Below are 15,125 nucleotides of genomic sequence, written 5' to 3'. Positions count from 1 at the left end.
TTCCCCCGCCTCGCCGCCGCAGCAGCGGGGCAGAGGATGCCATTCTGCTCCTCTTGCGCTTCCGTGGCACAAACCTGCGCTTCTCTTCGGCCCCTGCCCGTCCCCCGCCCCTTGCCCGAGCCGGGGGGTTGCAGGACTGCGGCGTCGCGGGAGGCAGCTGCCGGCTGCCGCGGCCCTGCGTGCCGGCACCGGGGCCAAGAGGGGACCCTGCCCTTTCTGCTTGTCTGCTCCTCCTCCGCTCATCTTTTCCCCTGAGGTCGTTTCAGCGTCTCTCAGCGTTGTCGTGATCAGTATGCTTCCCTTACTCCACTTTCCCCCTCCCTTCCAGCCCTGGCCACTAGCGCTCCGCACCCTCGTCGCGGGGCTGGATGTTTGGTTGTAGCGGAGGAGGAGGCTAAGCCAGAGACAGAGAGGGGGGAGCGAAAGGGGGAGATTTTGCTGTGGTCTCTGGGCTGATTGGAAGAGGCAATCAGCGATCCGCGGCCGCAGGATTAGCAGCTAAACTTTGACTGCGCCCTTTGGTGCGGGCGGAGGTGTGCAGATGGACGAGGAGAGGAGCCGCTCCAGGCGGGGGAGCTTTGCGATTTCCCTTTGGCAGGTGCAGTTCAGGGAGGAATTCATGGAGCGTTTTGTCCGCTCCGGGAAGTGATTAGGGGTGGGGAAACGATTCCTCTCCTCTTCCTCTGCCAGTTTTGACACCATTCTTTCCTCACCACCGCCACCCTCGCACCCTTCCCCTCCCCTTCCCCCGCGGTGAATGAATGGAAGAGTCTCCGGGGTTTTCCTCTGCCTCTTGCCCTGAGCCGGAGAAGTGAGGGGACATCTCTCTGTCCTCAGCCATCTCTCTCTGTCTCGCTCCATCATCCATTCCCGAGAGGATTCCAGGCGGTGCAATGTGCTTGCAGCCTCTTGCCGCCGCTGCCACTTGACTCTTCTGCTGCACGCAGGGAGAGGGTTCTGCAGAAATGGATTTGTTCGATTCTAAAGGATTCCTGCTCTCGTAAGGATCGCATTGCACACACAGATATGACTGAAGCCCCTGTCTGGTAAATCTGCCTTTCCCCCCACCCCTTCTCTTTGGGTTCCCTCCCGCCCGCCCCCACCCCTTCAGAGGAGCAAGCACAGGGAGCTGATGACGGACCCATTAATCCCTTCTTCAATGCATCAAAAGAAGCCCAAGGGCTGGAAGTGGCTGGGCTCGGAGTCCTGCAGGAAACGCTTCGACCTGCTTCTGGTTTTGTATGAAACTGGTGACTAGGGGCTCGGCTCGCCCCGCCGCCGCCCGCCGGCACCTGGATGCGCGGGTCCCCGCCGCCGCCGCTCCCGCCGCGATGCAGCGCTTCTGCTGGTGCTGATGGCAGCTCGGGTGTGATGGGGTTGAGCCGGCGGTGATTATTGGAAGGGAGAGCGAGCGACAGGAAGGGCTGCTCCGCTCTGCTCCGCGCCTGGGCTTCGGGGTTCATTTTTTTTCTTCTTCTTTTCCTACTTCCATCCTCTCCCCGCCACTGGAAGTCCTCCCGTATCTAAATGGAATTAGTGGAGACCGAAGCCCCTTGTGTAAGGCACAGACATGACCCATGGGCGCAGCTTCTTTCACAGTGAGTATCTTACCCCTTCCTCCCACCGCCCCCGAGCCGAGCTCCGCCGCCGCGGCGCGGTGGCTGCCGCCCTCCGCTGCCCGCACAGCGCAGCGGGACGCGCGGGGACCCCCCGCCGGCACACGCAGCACCCTCGGCCCCGCCACGCTGCAGCGGAGGGGAGCCGCTGTCTGTCGGGGCTGCGGGGCGTGGGGAGTGGGTCACGGAGGCGCCACGCGTCTGGTGGCTTTCGGGGTGATGGGGGGGTAGGGAGCAGGAGAGGCCCCCCCCCGCCGGCCCCGGCAGTGCGGCGGTACCCCCGGCCGGGACTCCAACCGGAGGCCGAGGTGCAGCGGGCGCGGAGCGAGGGCAGCAGCTGGGAGGCACCGAAATGTGACAGCTGTTCGTGGAGGACCCCCCAGGGCTTGCGTGGGTGGGACCCCCTCTTCCGCCTGGGTTTTGCAGAGGGGGTGTGCTACCGAAGGGGGCTTGACTTGGCCGCGGCTCCTTCCAGCCCTCTCTCTACGCCCACACCTGTGAGACAGCAGCGCCGTGGCCAGCAACTCTTCGCCGGGCTGAGCCGAGGCTGTGCCAAATCACAGCCTCCAAGGAGCTGCCTGGCCAGGAGAGCAGTGTCTCCTTGTACAGCTTGCTACAGAAAGGTGCACCCATCCACAAAGCTGCGAAGAGGCGTTAATTAGAGTGACACTGGAAGGCACGATCCTAATTACCCCCTTGAGGAGGAGGGAAAGGAGGAGGTGGAGGAGGAGGACAGAGAGAATGCAAGAAGACATTTGGTGCAAACTTCTCTAAGATCATCCCCAAACCCAGACAATCACCGTGGTGCCGCCGAGCTTCCCAAGTGACAGCTTTCAGTCTGGGAAGATTGCATCTCTTTGAGGGCTTTTTAATCTCTTTGTTCTTTTTCTTTCTTATTCCCCCTCCCGCCCTCGGTTCTTTTCCTGTGACTTGAGAAAGGAAAAGGTCGTGGAATCAGTGGGGCTGTCTTGAGGGCGTAGGCAGCACCATCTTCCCCCACAAAAGGGCCTCACTTCAGGTACCTTCTGGCCACACACAGATGTGAGTGATGCTGCTGTTCAGGTCACTAAATCAAGCAGCTTTCTTAACTTTTTAAAAGCAGTTAATTAATTGTGGGAGAAGTATTTAACTTCATCTATCCCAGAGTTAGATTTAATCTATCCCAGTGTTAGATTTCATCTGTCCAGAGGAAAAAAAAAACCAACCCACTTCTGTCTAGTGTTGTCTGGTACGTTTGATTGTCAGGCTTGTGCTGAGATGCTGCTGCCCAGGTGATCTTCAAGGTCTCTTCCAACCCAAGCTGTTTTTTGCTCTGTGCTGTGTAAGTCTAGCTCCCTGCTTTGGAACCACAGAGCTCTGCATCTTGGAAGCATCCTTTCTAGGGCTGCCAGCTGGAGCTGGAAAGACCAGAGTCATCTGGGTAAGAGCATGGCCGTGACTTGGGCCAGTTCTGCTTCTCTGAGCTTGATTTGTTTTCCCCTGTAGAGAAGGAGGGGAGAGCATCTCGGTAGGAGGTGGTTGGAATGAGGGTGTGGGGATCAGAGGTGGACTGTGATCAGTTGTCTGAGAGGAGATGTCTCTCACGTGGGGCTGGCCTGGCTGCTGCACATCCTGGTCTAACTTCCCCCAGTCTGGGCAGAAGAAATGCCAGCAGCTGGCTCCAGACCCTTGCACCCATCTGCCTTACACCACGGAGAGAGGAGGTTTGGGCTACGAGGATTACAGCCGTAGGTGCAGGATGCTCACTGCACGAAGCACGGCTCCGAAGTAAAAGCAGCAGCTTAGCCAAGGGGCGAACCCTGCCTTGCCCTCAGGCTCGGACAGTCCCAGCCCACCTCCGAGGAGGGGAAGGGCCACGAGGAGCCGGGTGGCACTCGGGTCCAGCAGAAGGTGCAACGATCTCGCCTGGCACAGAGGAGTTTGTGACTGCCAGCCCTGCCGAGGCCACCCCCTGCTAGCCGAGGGGCTCCAAGGGGCGCAGAGCCTGTGTCAGTCTGACCAGCCAGAGTGCTGCCAGACCTTCTCCCTCCCAGGACATCAGCCCTGCTGGGGAAGGTGACCATCACCTGCGCCTCAGGCTCTCTGTCACATGCAGAAGGGTCGGAGGTTCAGGGAGAGAGATCTCCATGCCATCAGAGGACGGGGAGTAGGGAGCCTGGCTCCCTGCAGGGTGAAGAGGGAGCACAGGCTGCAGCCTGGAAGCTGAAAAAGGCCTCGGGCCCCCTCCTGGGAGGGATCTGTGCTGGTACCAGCCCGGGACGGCTTGAGGTCTCTTGGGGCTCGGAGGAGGCAAGTGTGCCATTTGATTGGCTCTGTTAGAGGCCGCAGCTCCATCAGTTCCTCATCACATCCAGGAGTGCAAGTGGCAGCTGATGGACCCCAGTGCTCCAGAGCAAGCACAGCTGCAGCTCCAGTTAACCCCAGTGCAATCTGGGCACTGTGTCCAGGCTTAGAGCCAGCACAGCTGGGGTCAAACCCCTGGGTGCTCCGAGAGGTGAAGGATTTGCTCTCTTCTTGCTCTTCCCCTTGCCAGAAAGGGCAAGGAAATGCTGTCATTAGTGCCTGGTTTCTTCACCAGGTAGCCAGCCACTCGCTGGTCTTTCGGAGCAGCCTCGCTATGACTGACCTAAGTGTTCACCTCTTAGCCTGCTCTAGTTGGAATATCACACTCGGGGACTCCAGAACCCGAGGAGTCGTCCCCAGCTTGGGCTCTGTCTGACAGAGGTCCGGTCTGTTGCCAAGGGGCACAGCTGCCCGGTGGTGGCTTGAGAGAGGAGCTCGCTGTCTGTGACACGGGCTGCAGGCTCACTGCAGCACCGAGCAGCTCCCTCTCCCCCAGCCCGACAAAGTGGATTAATGAGACTCTTAAGCACACATGCTAATTTACTGCCCCGGGGGTTTGCCAGGGCTTTGATGGCTCTGGAGAGCCCAACCCTTCGCTTCCTTTGTGCTCCCAGTTCTCGCTTTCAGTTTTTATTGTGCCTGAGTGAGAGAAATGAGTGAGCCCAGGGGCACTGAAACTCAGCAGCCCTTTGTCTCCCTCCGGTACCAGCAGCCCCTGCTCTGCTGCTGGCTCCAGCTGTGCTTGTGTCAACAAACAGCGGTGAACCCCCTAATACAGGACAAAACCATACCTGGGGTAGCACTGCTGCCTGGGGTTTTAGTCTCCAAGCCCAGAGGCCTCCTCTTCGTTTAGCAAGCTGAGTGCTTAGCGGGACAGGTCCCCATTGCTTCCCGGGGTGTGCAGTTTGAAGGTGCAGGCAAGCAGGCCCCTCTGTCTCCAGCCCCCCACCCTTCTCCCTCTCCCCAGTCACTGTTTCATTTGTGTTCAGGGCTGGTTGCAGCCGCCGTGCTTGCAGGCGCTGCCGGGCTGTGATCTCTGATGCCTCTTTCTCTTTCAGTTGTAGCAAGTCTCATCATCCTGCATTTGTCTGGGGCGACCAAAAAGGGAGCAGGTATGTGAACTGCAGACGTTTGCTTGAGACGTGTTCGTGCAGGTCGGAGGTGGTTTGGGTAGGTGTTGGCGTTTTCAGCAGCTGACCTCCTTCCCGTGCCTGCCCTTCCTTCATTTCCAGCCCTCACAAGTCCAGCAGGTCCACGCTGGCTCTGCCGAAGCGCTCAGCCTGGCTCTAGCCTGGGCAGTGCCCCTCCGTCCGAACTGGCGAGTCCAGTCTGGGCACGGAGCTACCTACACTTTGCTTGCTGGAGTAGAGCTGGGACTCTGAAATTGGCTGTGCTGGGTGCCATGGTGCAGGCTGGGGGACAGTGGCCCCCAGGCGCCCTGGTGTCAGGTGTGGTGAGAGCCAAGCACAGCTCAGGCTCTGCAGGTCTGTGTTGATGCCAGGAAATTGGGATCCCTGTCATACCCAGCTCGAATGCTGCCCAGGGGAAAGAGAGGAACTTGCAGAGCAGGAGGCAGATCTCAGGTGCCTGAAGTGGCCCTCGGGAGGTGCCTGCATCTCTACACTGATGGTAAGAGAGAGCCTCAAACAACTCAACCCCACACGGGAGGTTGAAGTTAACTGGGGTACTCCTTTGGGGACAGATAACCTCCTTTGTACCCAAATGCAGGAGTCCCCTCCAGACCCCTCTGTGATGCCTAGAACATACCAAGCTGCTTTTCAGAGCTAGCTTAGGTAGTTTCCCTCTGAAAAACCCATCCTGATGAACCCCTTGGTGAAGCCTCATTGGTGAAGCCACCTTAGTAAAGCCACCTTGGTAAATGCCCAGGAAGTGATCCTTCAGCCTGCACAGACCCAACCCTTTGCCTCCAGGCCCTCTGCCAGCATGCAGAAAGGAGTGCAAATGCTTCAGGTCTGTGAAGAAAGCAAACAAGAAGGTCTGACTCTGCTCTCCGATGATTCACTTAGGAGAAGGAAAGTTCTGGACTGCAGTTCCTGGCTCCCAAGCTGCTTAGTGAGGCACTTTGTACCAATCTAGGAAGCAGCATCCAGGAGTTCCCCCTGGTGATGAGTTGAGCTGCTGGGAGTTTGGAACAATTGCTGTGGTGTTTCTTGAGCCTCTGGGGCTTGTCCTTGATTTTATGACTCCAGTGTGTTCCAGCCTGCATCCTCTGGAGGTGCACACGTGGGAAACTCTTGTCTCCCAGTTTTTGAGCCTGTGCTCCCCCTGCAAGGTTGCTGGTGTTAAAACTCAGTGTAAACAGATCTTCCCCTAGACACCCAAACCTCTGCTCTGCTTTCAAAGATTACTTGGAGGAGAATTCTCTGCTTCCAGAAACTGTTTGCAGTAAGAATTCTGTGCTCATACCCCCACAGAACAGCTTTGCTTTCACCCAGGTCAGTGGTCTGAAGCTCAGCAGAGGGAAGCTGAGGTGACCAACAGAAGGGGCTGGAAGGGAGTTGGAAGTACCACAGGGACATCTTAAGCTGTGAGCTGATTTTGCACTGCTTGCTGTGCTCCTTTCCCAGAAAAGCAAGCTCCTGCCGAAGGACAGAGACCAGTGCAGTGTGGAACCTGGACCAAATCTGCAGAAGGAGGCATCTTCACATCTCCCAATTACCCCAACAAGTATCCTCCTGACAGAGAGTGTGTCTACATCATAGAAGGTGACCAAAGAGTCTTCCCTTCCATCCTCACCTGTGGTGTTCGCGTGGGGAGCAGGTGGAGCCTGCCAGGCCCTGCTCAACCTTTTCCTTTCTTTGCTCTCGCTCAAAAATGGACATTTTTGTCCAGCACACAAGAGAGGTAACTGGGGAAGATTTGATTTGTTTCCTGAGGTGGTGCACAAATTAGTTCAGAGGATAACTAATGCATGAGTCACTTAGTGATGAACACAGAACAATTTTGCTCAGGCTGTGCAGAGAATGAATGGAGCCTAAAATGCTGCCAGGTGACAGCAGAAAGGCTGCTTTGAAGTGAGAGCAAAGAAGGGAACAAACTGAAGTGCTTTGGACTTCCATGGGGCTGTCTAAGCTTACAGCTGGTGCAGGCAGAGGCAGGCACAGGACAATGATGGAAGCTAGGCAGGAAATATCCACGGAGTGAGAGTGCAGATGATTTGCCAGCTCACTGTTCGTGGGGGATGCAGAGGATCCCAGCATGGCTCAGGCGAGGGGGGACCTCGGAGCTCAGCTGCTCCTGCCATGCCCAGGGACACCTCTCAGCTAGACTCAGCTGCTCCAGGCCTCATCCATCCTGGCCCCAAACAGCCCCAGGCAGGAGGCAGCCGCAGCCTCCCTGGGCAGCCTGTGCCAGGCTCTCAGCACCCTCACACTCAACAACTTCTGCCTCAGCTCCAAACCATTGCCCTTGGCCTGGCTCAGGCCCCCTCAGAACAAGTCCCCTTGCAGCCCTCCTGGCCTGGCTGAGCTCTGGGTGTCCTTTCCAGCCCCTGACACTGTGTGTTGTTGTGACACAGTTTGCAAAGAGCAGACAAGTGCAGGCGTGGAGGTCTTATGAGGGGGGTCAGAGGTGTGCTGGGGAAGCAACTGGTGTGGCTTCTTCTCAGCAGCCTTAGCACAACAGATGCTGAAGGGGTAAAAATAAATCAGTGGGAAGTATAGAGATGAGAGAGTGTCAGAGCTGAGTAGGGGAAAGATGGAGCAGGTGGAGAAGGGGAAGTCACTGAACCAAGCAGACTCATTCATGAGTTGTGAATACAGGCAGGGCACACTGGGGACACTGCTGCTGGCCGTGCTGGGCCAGGCAGGATCAGCACCTACAGAGGCTGCAGGTGCTAGAGGCTGAGGAACTAGAGACTGCTGCTTGTGCTGGAGCTGCAGGTAGGCCAAGAGAGCTTTCCCAGGCTCTACACCCCCAGGCCCCTTTAGAGCCCACTCTTGGCAGCTCTAGCCCTGAGCCCCTGAGAGCAGTGCATTTTCACTGGCCCTGCTTAGGCCACATCTGGAGTTCTGTGTCCAGCTTTGGGCCCCTCAGGTCAAGAAGGACCTCAGAGAACTCCTGCTTGAGAGCTGCCCAGAGAGGTGGTGGAGTCACCCAGCCTGGATGTATTTAGGAGTGGTTCAGATGTGGTTTAAGGTGAGTCTTGTAGAGTAGGGCTCTAGGCTGGGCTTGGTGACCCTGAGGGGCTTTGCCAGCCTGCATGGTGCTGTGATTCTGTGAGAGAGTCCAGCCCAGAGCCCCCAAGCTGCTGCAGGCAGTGACCATCTCCTGTGAGGCCAGGAGGGAGCTGGGCTGGGAGCTGGCAGCAGAGCAGCCTGAGGGCTGCCCTCAGTCATGGTGAGAGATGTGCAGGGCTGCAGCCAGGCTCTGCTCAGGGCTGTGCAATGCCAGGACAAGGGGCACTGGGTGCCAGCTGGGGCAGAGGAGGTGCCAGGGCAACAGGAGGGAAAACCTTGTCCCTGTGAGGGTGCTGGAGCCCTGGAGCAGGCTGCCCAGAGAGGCTGTGGAGTCTCCTCTGGAGACTTTCCATCCCCCCTGTCTGTGTTCCTGTGTGCCCTGCCCTGGGGACTCCTGCTCTGGCAGGGGCATGATATGATTCTATCATCTCTGGAGGGCCTTCCAACGCCTAACACTCTGTGGCTCTGTGTGACTTGGTGAAGACTCCAGCTCTTGGTGTGTGGTGTAATGGTGTAGAGTTTCATCTCCTGCTGCAGCCTTCCCCCTTCCACGGGAGCTCACTTGCAGTGCCTGCCTGCCTCTTAGCCTCTCAGGGTGACTTGGGTGAAGTAGAGGAGCTGGCAAAGATTGCCAGGATCACAGGCTGGGAACTTTTGCATGAGAGGAAGGTTTCTGTCCTAGCAGCCAAAGGCACAGGCAAATCAAACAGCCAGAAGTTTCTCTCCTCTTGGAGCAGTGATGGTAATTAGCTGCTGGAAAAGGCAGGGATGTGCAGATCCAAATTGGATGCCTCTCTAAAAGACATCTTTTAGGTGATCCAGAAGTCATGGACTGAGCACAGAAGTTGTTGTGCTCCAGAGGAGCTCCTGGTGAATCCCATGGCACTTGCTAAGTGTGCTGACAATTGGGGGGGTGTCTTTCAGTTTTGGGTGGTTGTTGTTTGGGCTCCCCCCCACTTTTAGTCTTATTGAGCATACAACAAACGTAGTGAGGAGCTGAGTGTACACAGACAATTCCCAGCTGGGCCCAAATGCACTCTGGTTTTGCATATTCATGACTCCAGCCTGGCAGGACTGGGAGCTGCCCAGAGCAACTGCAGCAGGGGAAGCTTCAGCCTCTGCCAGGCTGCAGAGAGCTTGGCCTGTGTGCTGCAGAGGGGAGTTTGCAGACCAGGTTTGGTAGGAGCAGAGGCTTTTGGGGAGGGGCAGGGCCATGCTGTGCACAAAGGGAGTGTGAAACCTGAAGGCAGCCCTGCTGGAAGGTAATCAGGGGACATCAGGACAGGCAGGGGTCTTGCCGTGGTGCTAAATGTGCTGCAGGGAAGAGAGGTGGCAGCCTGTGGCAGTCTCTCCCCGTCCTCACTCTTAACAGTTTCTTCTTCATCTCCACTCTCAGTCTGCCCTCCAAGCTTCAGAACATTCCCTCTCATCCCATCACTCCCAGCCCTTGTCAAAAGTCCTTTCCTGCAGCCCCCTTCAGGTGCTTGCAGCCTGCTCTAAGGTCTCCCCAGAGCCTTCTCTCTTCTCCAGGCTCAACATCTCTGTCCTGTCACCACAAGCCCTTGTGAAAGTCCCTCTAAGCTGCTCAGGGGCTGCAGCATCTCCCTTATGGGGTCAGGCTTCCTCCCCAGCTCTCCTGCAGCTCCTGTTTGGGCTCTGCAAGGCTGCTCTAAGGTCTCCCTGGAGACTTCTCTTCTCCAGGCTGAGCATCCCCAGCTCCCTCAGCCTGTCCCTGCATCAGAGCTTCTCCAGCCCTCTGAGCATCTTCATGGCCTCCTCTGGACCCTCTCCAGCAGCTCCAGGCCCTTCTTGTGCTGGAGGCAGTGCTGCAGGTGAGGTGTGAGCAGGTTGGAGGGGCAGAATCCCCTCCCTGTGCTGCTGCTGTGGCTGCAGCCAGCACACAGCTGGCTCTGTGCTGCCAGTGACCAAAGCTGGCTCCTGGGGAGGGGGAGGTTTGTCACCAGCTGACACCTCAAGGCCACAGGAGGCTTTGCTTTCAGGAACCTTTGGAGAACCAGAAAGATGAAGGAGTACCTCAGTGGCCCCTTCAGCTCTCCAGTTGGGTGCCTCATTTCCATGCAGGTTAATTAAAAGAGGCTTGGGGTTTATTTTTGCTGAGCTTCAAGCTGTCAGCTGCAGAACCTCAGAGGCTGATCAGAAGTCAAAGCTTTTCATTGTGTGGGTTGGCTACAACTGTTCCACCTCCTCCTTGCTACCCAATGCCTTTGGGTTTGGCTTTCTGTGTGCATTCAGTGAATGTGAAACCTGAAGGCAGCCCTGGTGGAAGATAATGAGGTGAAATCAGGACAGGCAGGGGTCTTGCCAGGGTGTTAAATATGGTGCAGGGAAGAGAACTGGCAGCTCAAATAGGGACGATTTGGAGCAAAACTACTTCATGAGGCAGCTTCAGTGGATTTCATTTGGGCTCCACAACAGCTCCCCCTGACTTCCTAGCACTAGAGAACGGTTTGCAAGGTGGGAATGGGCTTTACCTTCTGTATACTGACCACTTAGGTTGGAAAGGACCTTAAAGATCACTCAGTGCCAACCAGGGACACCTCCCACTAGAACAGGTTGCTCAAGGGTCTCATCCAGCCTGGTCTGGAACACTTCCAGGGAGGTTTTGGAGCACAGAAGCACAGAATGTGATCTTTGATCACATTCTGTGCTTCTGTGCTCCACAACCACCCTGGAAAGTCTGTGCCAGTGTCTCACCTCTCTGAGCAACCTGTGCCAGGGTCTCACCACCCTCACTCTCAACAACCTCTCACACATTCTGTGCTTCCCTGCGACGTAGCTGTGTTATTTTTTGGGGGGGGATGGGAGTGGGTTTGAAGGTGGTTTTTATTTTGGCTCCTGGAGACAAGGATCTGCTTTTCTTTCCATCCACAGCTGCCCCTAGACAATGCATTGAACTCCACTTCGATGAGAAATACTCCATAGAGCCTTCTTGGGAGTGTAAATTTGACCACATCGAAGTCCGGGATGGACCTTTTGGCTTTTCCCCCATCCTTGGGCGTTTCTGTGGACAGCAAAATCCACCCAAGATAAAATCCAGTGGGAGATTCCTGTGGATCAAGTTCTTTGCTGATGGAGAGCTGGAGTCTATTGGATTCTCTGCTCGGTACAACTTCACACCTGGTGAGTACTAATCCTCCCATCCTGCCAGGGGAGACAGAGCTCAGCAGAGGACCTTGGCTGCTGGTTCGTAGCTGCTAGGGGGTAACATCTGCAGCTGGGGCTGGGTTTGGTGCCAAGGGAAGCAGGAAAATGATGCAGAACAATGTTGCTGTGGCAGTGCCATGGGCAGAGGGATCGCTGCAGCCTCAGCAAGTGTGCAGGTGGCACCAAGCTATGTGGCACAGGTGACCTGCTAGAGGGCAGGGATCCATCCAGAGGGAGCTGGGCAGGCTGCAGAGCTGTGCCCAGGCCACCCTCATGGCATTCCACAGGGCCAAGTGGAAGGTCCTGCACCTGGGTGGGTGCAGTCCCAAGCACAGCTCCAGGCTGGGTGGGGAATGGCTGAGAGCAGCCCTGAGGAACAGGACCTGGGGTCTGGGGTGATGAAAAGCTCAACAGGAGCCTGCATAACCCTGCTCTGCCTCAGCTCCAAACCCTTCCCCCTTGGCCTGGCTCAGGCCCCTCAGCACAAGTCCCTCTGCAGCCCTCCTGGGCTGGCTGAGCTCTGGGTGTCCTTTCCAAACCCTGACGTGTGTTGTTGTGACACAGTTCTCAAAGAGCAGGCAGCTGCAGGCGTGGAGGTGATGTGAGGGGGGTCAGAGGTGTCCTGGAGGCAGCTGCTGTGGCTTCTTTTCAGCAGCCTTAGCACACTGGCAGCAGCTCTGAGGTGCCCCTGGAGCCTTCTCTGCAGGCTGCACCCCCCCAGCTCCCTCAGCCTGTGCTCACAGCAGAGCTGCTGCAGCCCAGGGCTCATCTCTGTGGCCTCCTGTGGGCTCTCTCCAGCAGCTCTGTGCCCTCCTGCTGCTGGGGGTTACTCTCTTCTGCTGGGGATCCTTGCCACTTGAAAAGATGTCATCCAGTAAAGTCACCAAACTTGGCTGTCAGACTTCCCATCCTGTCCTCTCCTCCCCTTCCCTCCTCACTTTCTTAGCCCAAACTCGCTGAGTTGAGATTTCCTCTCTGGCTCAGGCTGCAGGCTGCTGGAGCTGACGTAGCCCTGGACCTTCTCCTGTGCTGGGGGATGAGTCAGACCTTAATTTAGCTGCCTCCAAAGCACGGCAATTAGTCAGTGATTTTGCCAATCGTGGCACAATTGTTTCAGCTCGAGTTTTGGGTGAGGTGGAACAATGTCCCTTAGAATAGCTGCTAAAATTAACAGCCCCCCACTTCTGCTGCCTGCTGGCGCCACGGAAGGGAGCAGGCCCACATGAGTCCTCCTCCCTGTGCTTCTCTTCCCCTAGTGCAAGGGAAAGAGCAAGGAGAGGACCCAGCAGCCTTCCCTTTGCTGCCTTGCAGGGGGAAACAGTGATAGAATCAGGCAGGTCGGCAGAGAGCTCCAAGCTCATCCAGCCCAACCTATGCCCCAGCCCTGTCCAGTCAGCCAGCCCATGGCACATGGCTGAAGGAGCACAGGATTCTGTGGCAGCTTCAGGGCTAGCTGTAGGTGTGCAGTGTAAATGGAGCTAAGTGGAGGGGATCCTGCCCCTTGACTCTGCTTTGCTGTGACCCCACCTTGAATCCTGGCCCCAGCTCTGCTGTCCCTAGCAGCAGGAGGACACAGAGCTGCTGGAGAGAGGCCAGAGGAGGCCACGAAGATGAGCCCAGGGCTGGAGCAGTTCTGCTGTGAGCACAGGCTGAGGGAGCTGGGGGGGTGCAGCCTGCAGAGGAGAAGGCTCCAGGGGCACCTCAGAGCTGCCTTCCAGTACCCCCTTCAGTTACTGGCAGGCCTCTGTCACCTAAGATCATAGAATCACAGAATGGTTTAGGTTGGAAGGGACCTCAGAGCTCAGGCAGTGCCATAGGCAGGGACACCTCCCACTGGAACAGGTTGCTCAAGGCCTCATCCAAGCTGGTCCTGAACACCTCCAGGGGGGTTGTGGAGGATAGAAGCACAGAATGGGATCTTTGATCCTCCACAACCACCCTGGAAAGTCTGTGCCAGTGTCTCACCACCCCCAACCTTTGCCAGTCTCTCACCACTCTCACTTCTTCCTAACATCCACTTTCAATCTCCCCTCTGCCACTCCAAACCCATTCCTCCTCCTCTTGTCACCACCAGACCTTGTCAATAGTCCCTCCCCAGCCTTCCTGCAGCCCCCTTCAGCTACTGCAAGGCCACTCCAAGGTCTCCTGGAAGCCTTCTCTTCTCCAGGCTGCAGATCACTGAGTCCCACCTATCACCTAATCCTTCTCACCAACTAACCCATGGTCTTCAGTGTTCTCTCCTCCTCTGTGTCCCTTCAGGTGCCATTGTTGCATCAGTGGAGGCTCAGGCTGGTGGGGAGAGATGAGGAATGTGCTGCTGTGTGGGTGTGTGGCAGGAGTAAGAAGAAGTGAAAGGGATGTGGTGAAAGGGAAGCTGCAGCCATTGGTGGTGGTTTGGGTGGGACCCAGAGGGGCAGGGGCAGAAAGGATGTGCTGTGTCTGCAGGGGGGCACAGGAGCAGCTGAAGGATTCATTTGAGGTATCAGGAGAAGGGCTCCAGTGAGGGGGGGTCAGGCTGTGCAGGTGGAGAGAGCTCTGACACCTGAGGCAGCTTCAAACCGATTTGGACTAAGTCACTCACTTAGAGCTGCTCTCAGGAGTGGGCAAAGTGCTGCAGCTTTTCTCTTTAATGAGATCTCTGCTCCCAGCTCTTGCAGTGCTTGGATCTGCATCCACTGGTGGCAGCCAGCACTGGGCACTGCCAGCACAGAAGGGCAAGGGCAGCCTGGGCTGCATCCAAAGCAGCGTGGGCAGGGGTGGAGAGAGGGATCCTGCCCCTCTGCTCTGCTCTGCTCTGCTCTGGGGAGAGCTCAGCTGCAGGGCTGGGGACAGCTGTGGGTGGTTCTGTGATTCTAAGGAACATGAACACTGTGCCCAGTCTGGGGCTCCCCAGTGCAGTACAGACAGGGACCTGCTGCAGAGAGCCCAGCAGAGGCTGGGAGGATGCTGAAGGGACTGGAATAGCTCTGCTGGGAAGAGAGGCTGAGAGCCCTGGGGCTGTGTGGGCTGGAGAGGAGAAGACTGAGAGGGGACCTGAGCAATGGCTCCAATGTCTGAGGGCTGGGGCAAGGTGAAGGTGCCAGGCTCTGTGTGCTGGTGCCCAGGGACAGGACAAGGAGCAAGAGGGCCAAGCTGGAAGCCAGGAGATGCCAGATGAGCAGGAGGAGAAAGTTGTTTGGTGTGAGGGTGCTGGAGGGCTGGAGCAGGCTGCCCAGAGAGGCTGTGCAGTCTCCTCCTCTGCAGCCTTTCCAGCCCCAGCTGGATGTGCTGCTGCTCTGGCAGGGCTTGGGCTGGCTGAGCTCTGGAGGCCCCTGCCAGCCCCTCTCATTCTCTGACTCTGTGACAGTTCTTTTGGCTCTTGTTTTGCTTCTCCTTGGGCCACTGAAAGGCTGACCCCTGAGATGCCATTGCACACCTCTGGCTCTTTGGACTCCATCTCTTAGCTTCCTTTTGCCCAAGAAGTGATGCCTGCAGAGCCTCCCCCAGCGTGTCCCAGTGCTGGTCTGTGCAGCAGAATTCCAGCTTTACTCCAAGAGCACTGCCTCCTGACCAGCATTCTTTCCATTAATTCCCTTTTTTTAGCATGGACAGGGATGCAGAGAGGGAGGTAATTGGTTTATGTGAGCTTTCTCCCTCGGGATAATCAGATTTGTGGTTATCCTGCTCCCTGATTTTGTAGGGCAGTGGCTTAGGGTATCACATTGCCCGAAGGTCCTGCGCTCAGCAGAAGCCATCTGGGGCTTTTATTTAGCCTCATTAATACCAGGTTAGGCAGCAGTGTTTGTTTGCAACTGCCTGGGGA

General features: G+C 56.9%; 1 protein-coding gene across 1 annotated transcript in view; it reads left to right on the top strand.

The window, feature by feature from the left end:
- Positions 1 to 383: 383 nt before the first annotated feature.
- NETO1 (neuropilin and tolloid like 1) overlaps positions 384 to 15,125 on the top strand; it is a 36,506-nt gene continuing 21,764 nt past the window's right edge. Inside the window, exons 1-4 of the mRNA XM_064150307.1 lie at positions 384 to 1,598; positions 5,018 to 5,071; positions 6,548 to 6,685; positions 11,051 to 11,299. Of these exons, the coding sequence (XP_064006377.1) occupies positions 1,571 to 1,598; positions 5,018 to 5,071; positions 6,548 to 6,685; positions 11,051 to 11,299 (469 nt within the window). The 5' untranslated portion in view covers positions 384 to 1,570. The remainder of the gene's footprint in view (positions 1,599 to 5,017; positions 5,072 to 6,547; positions 6,686 to 11,050; positions 11,300 to 15,125) is intronic.

The sequence above is a fragment of the Pogoniulus pusillus genome, chromosome 10 (genome assembly GCF_015220805.1).
Source record: "Pogoniulus pusillus isolate bPogPus1 chromosome 10, bPogPus1.pri, whole genome shotgun sequence".
Classification (NCBI taxonomy): domain Eukaryota; kingdom Metazoa; phylum Chordata; class Aves; order Piciformes; family Lybiidae; genus Pogoniulus; species Pogoniulus pusillus.
Note: the sequence above shows the minus strand (reverse complement) of the source record. Positions and strands in the feature narration are given on the sequence as shown.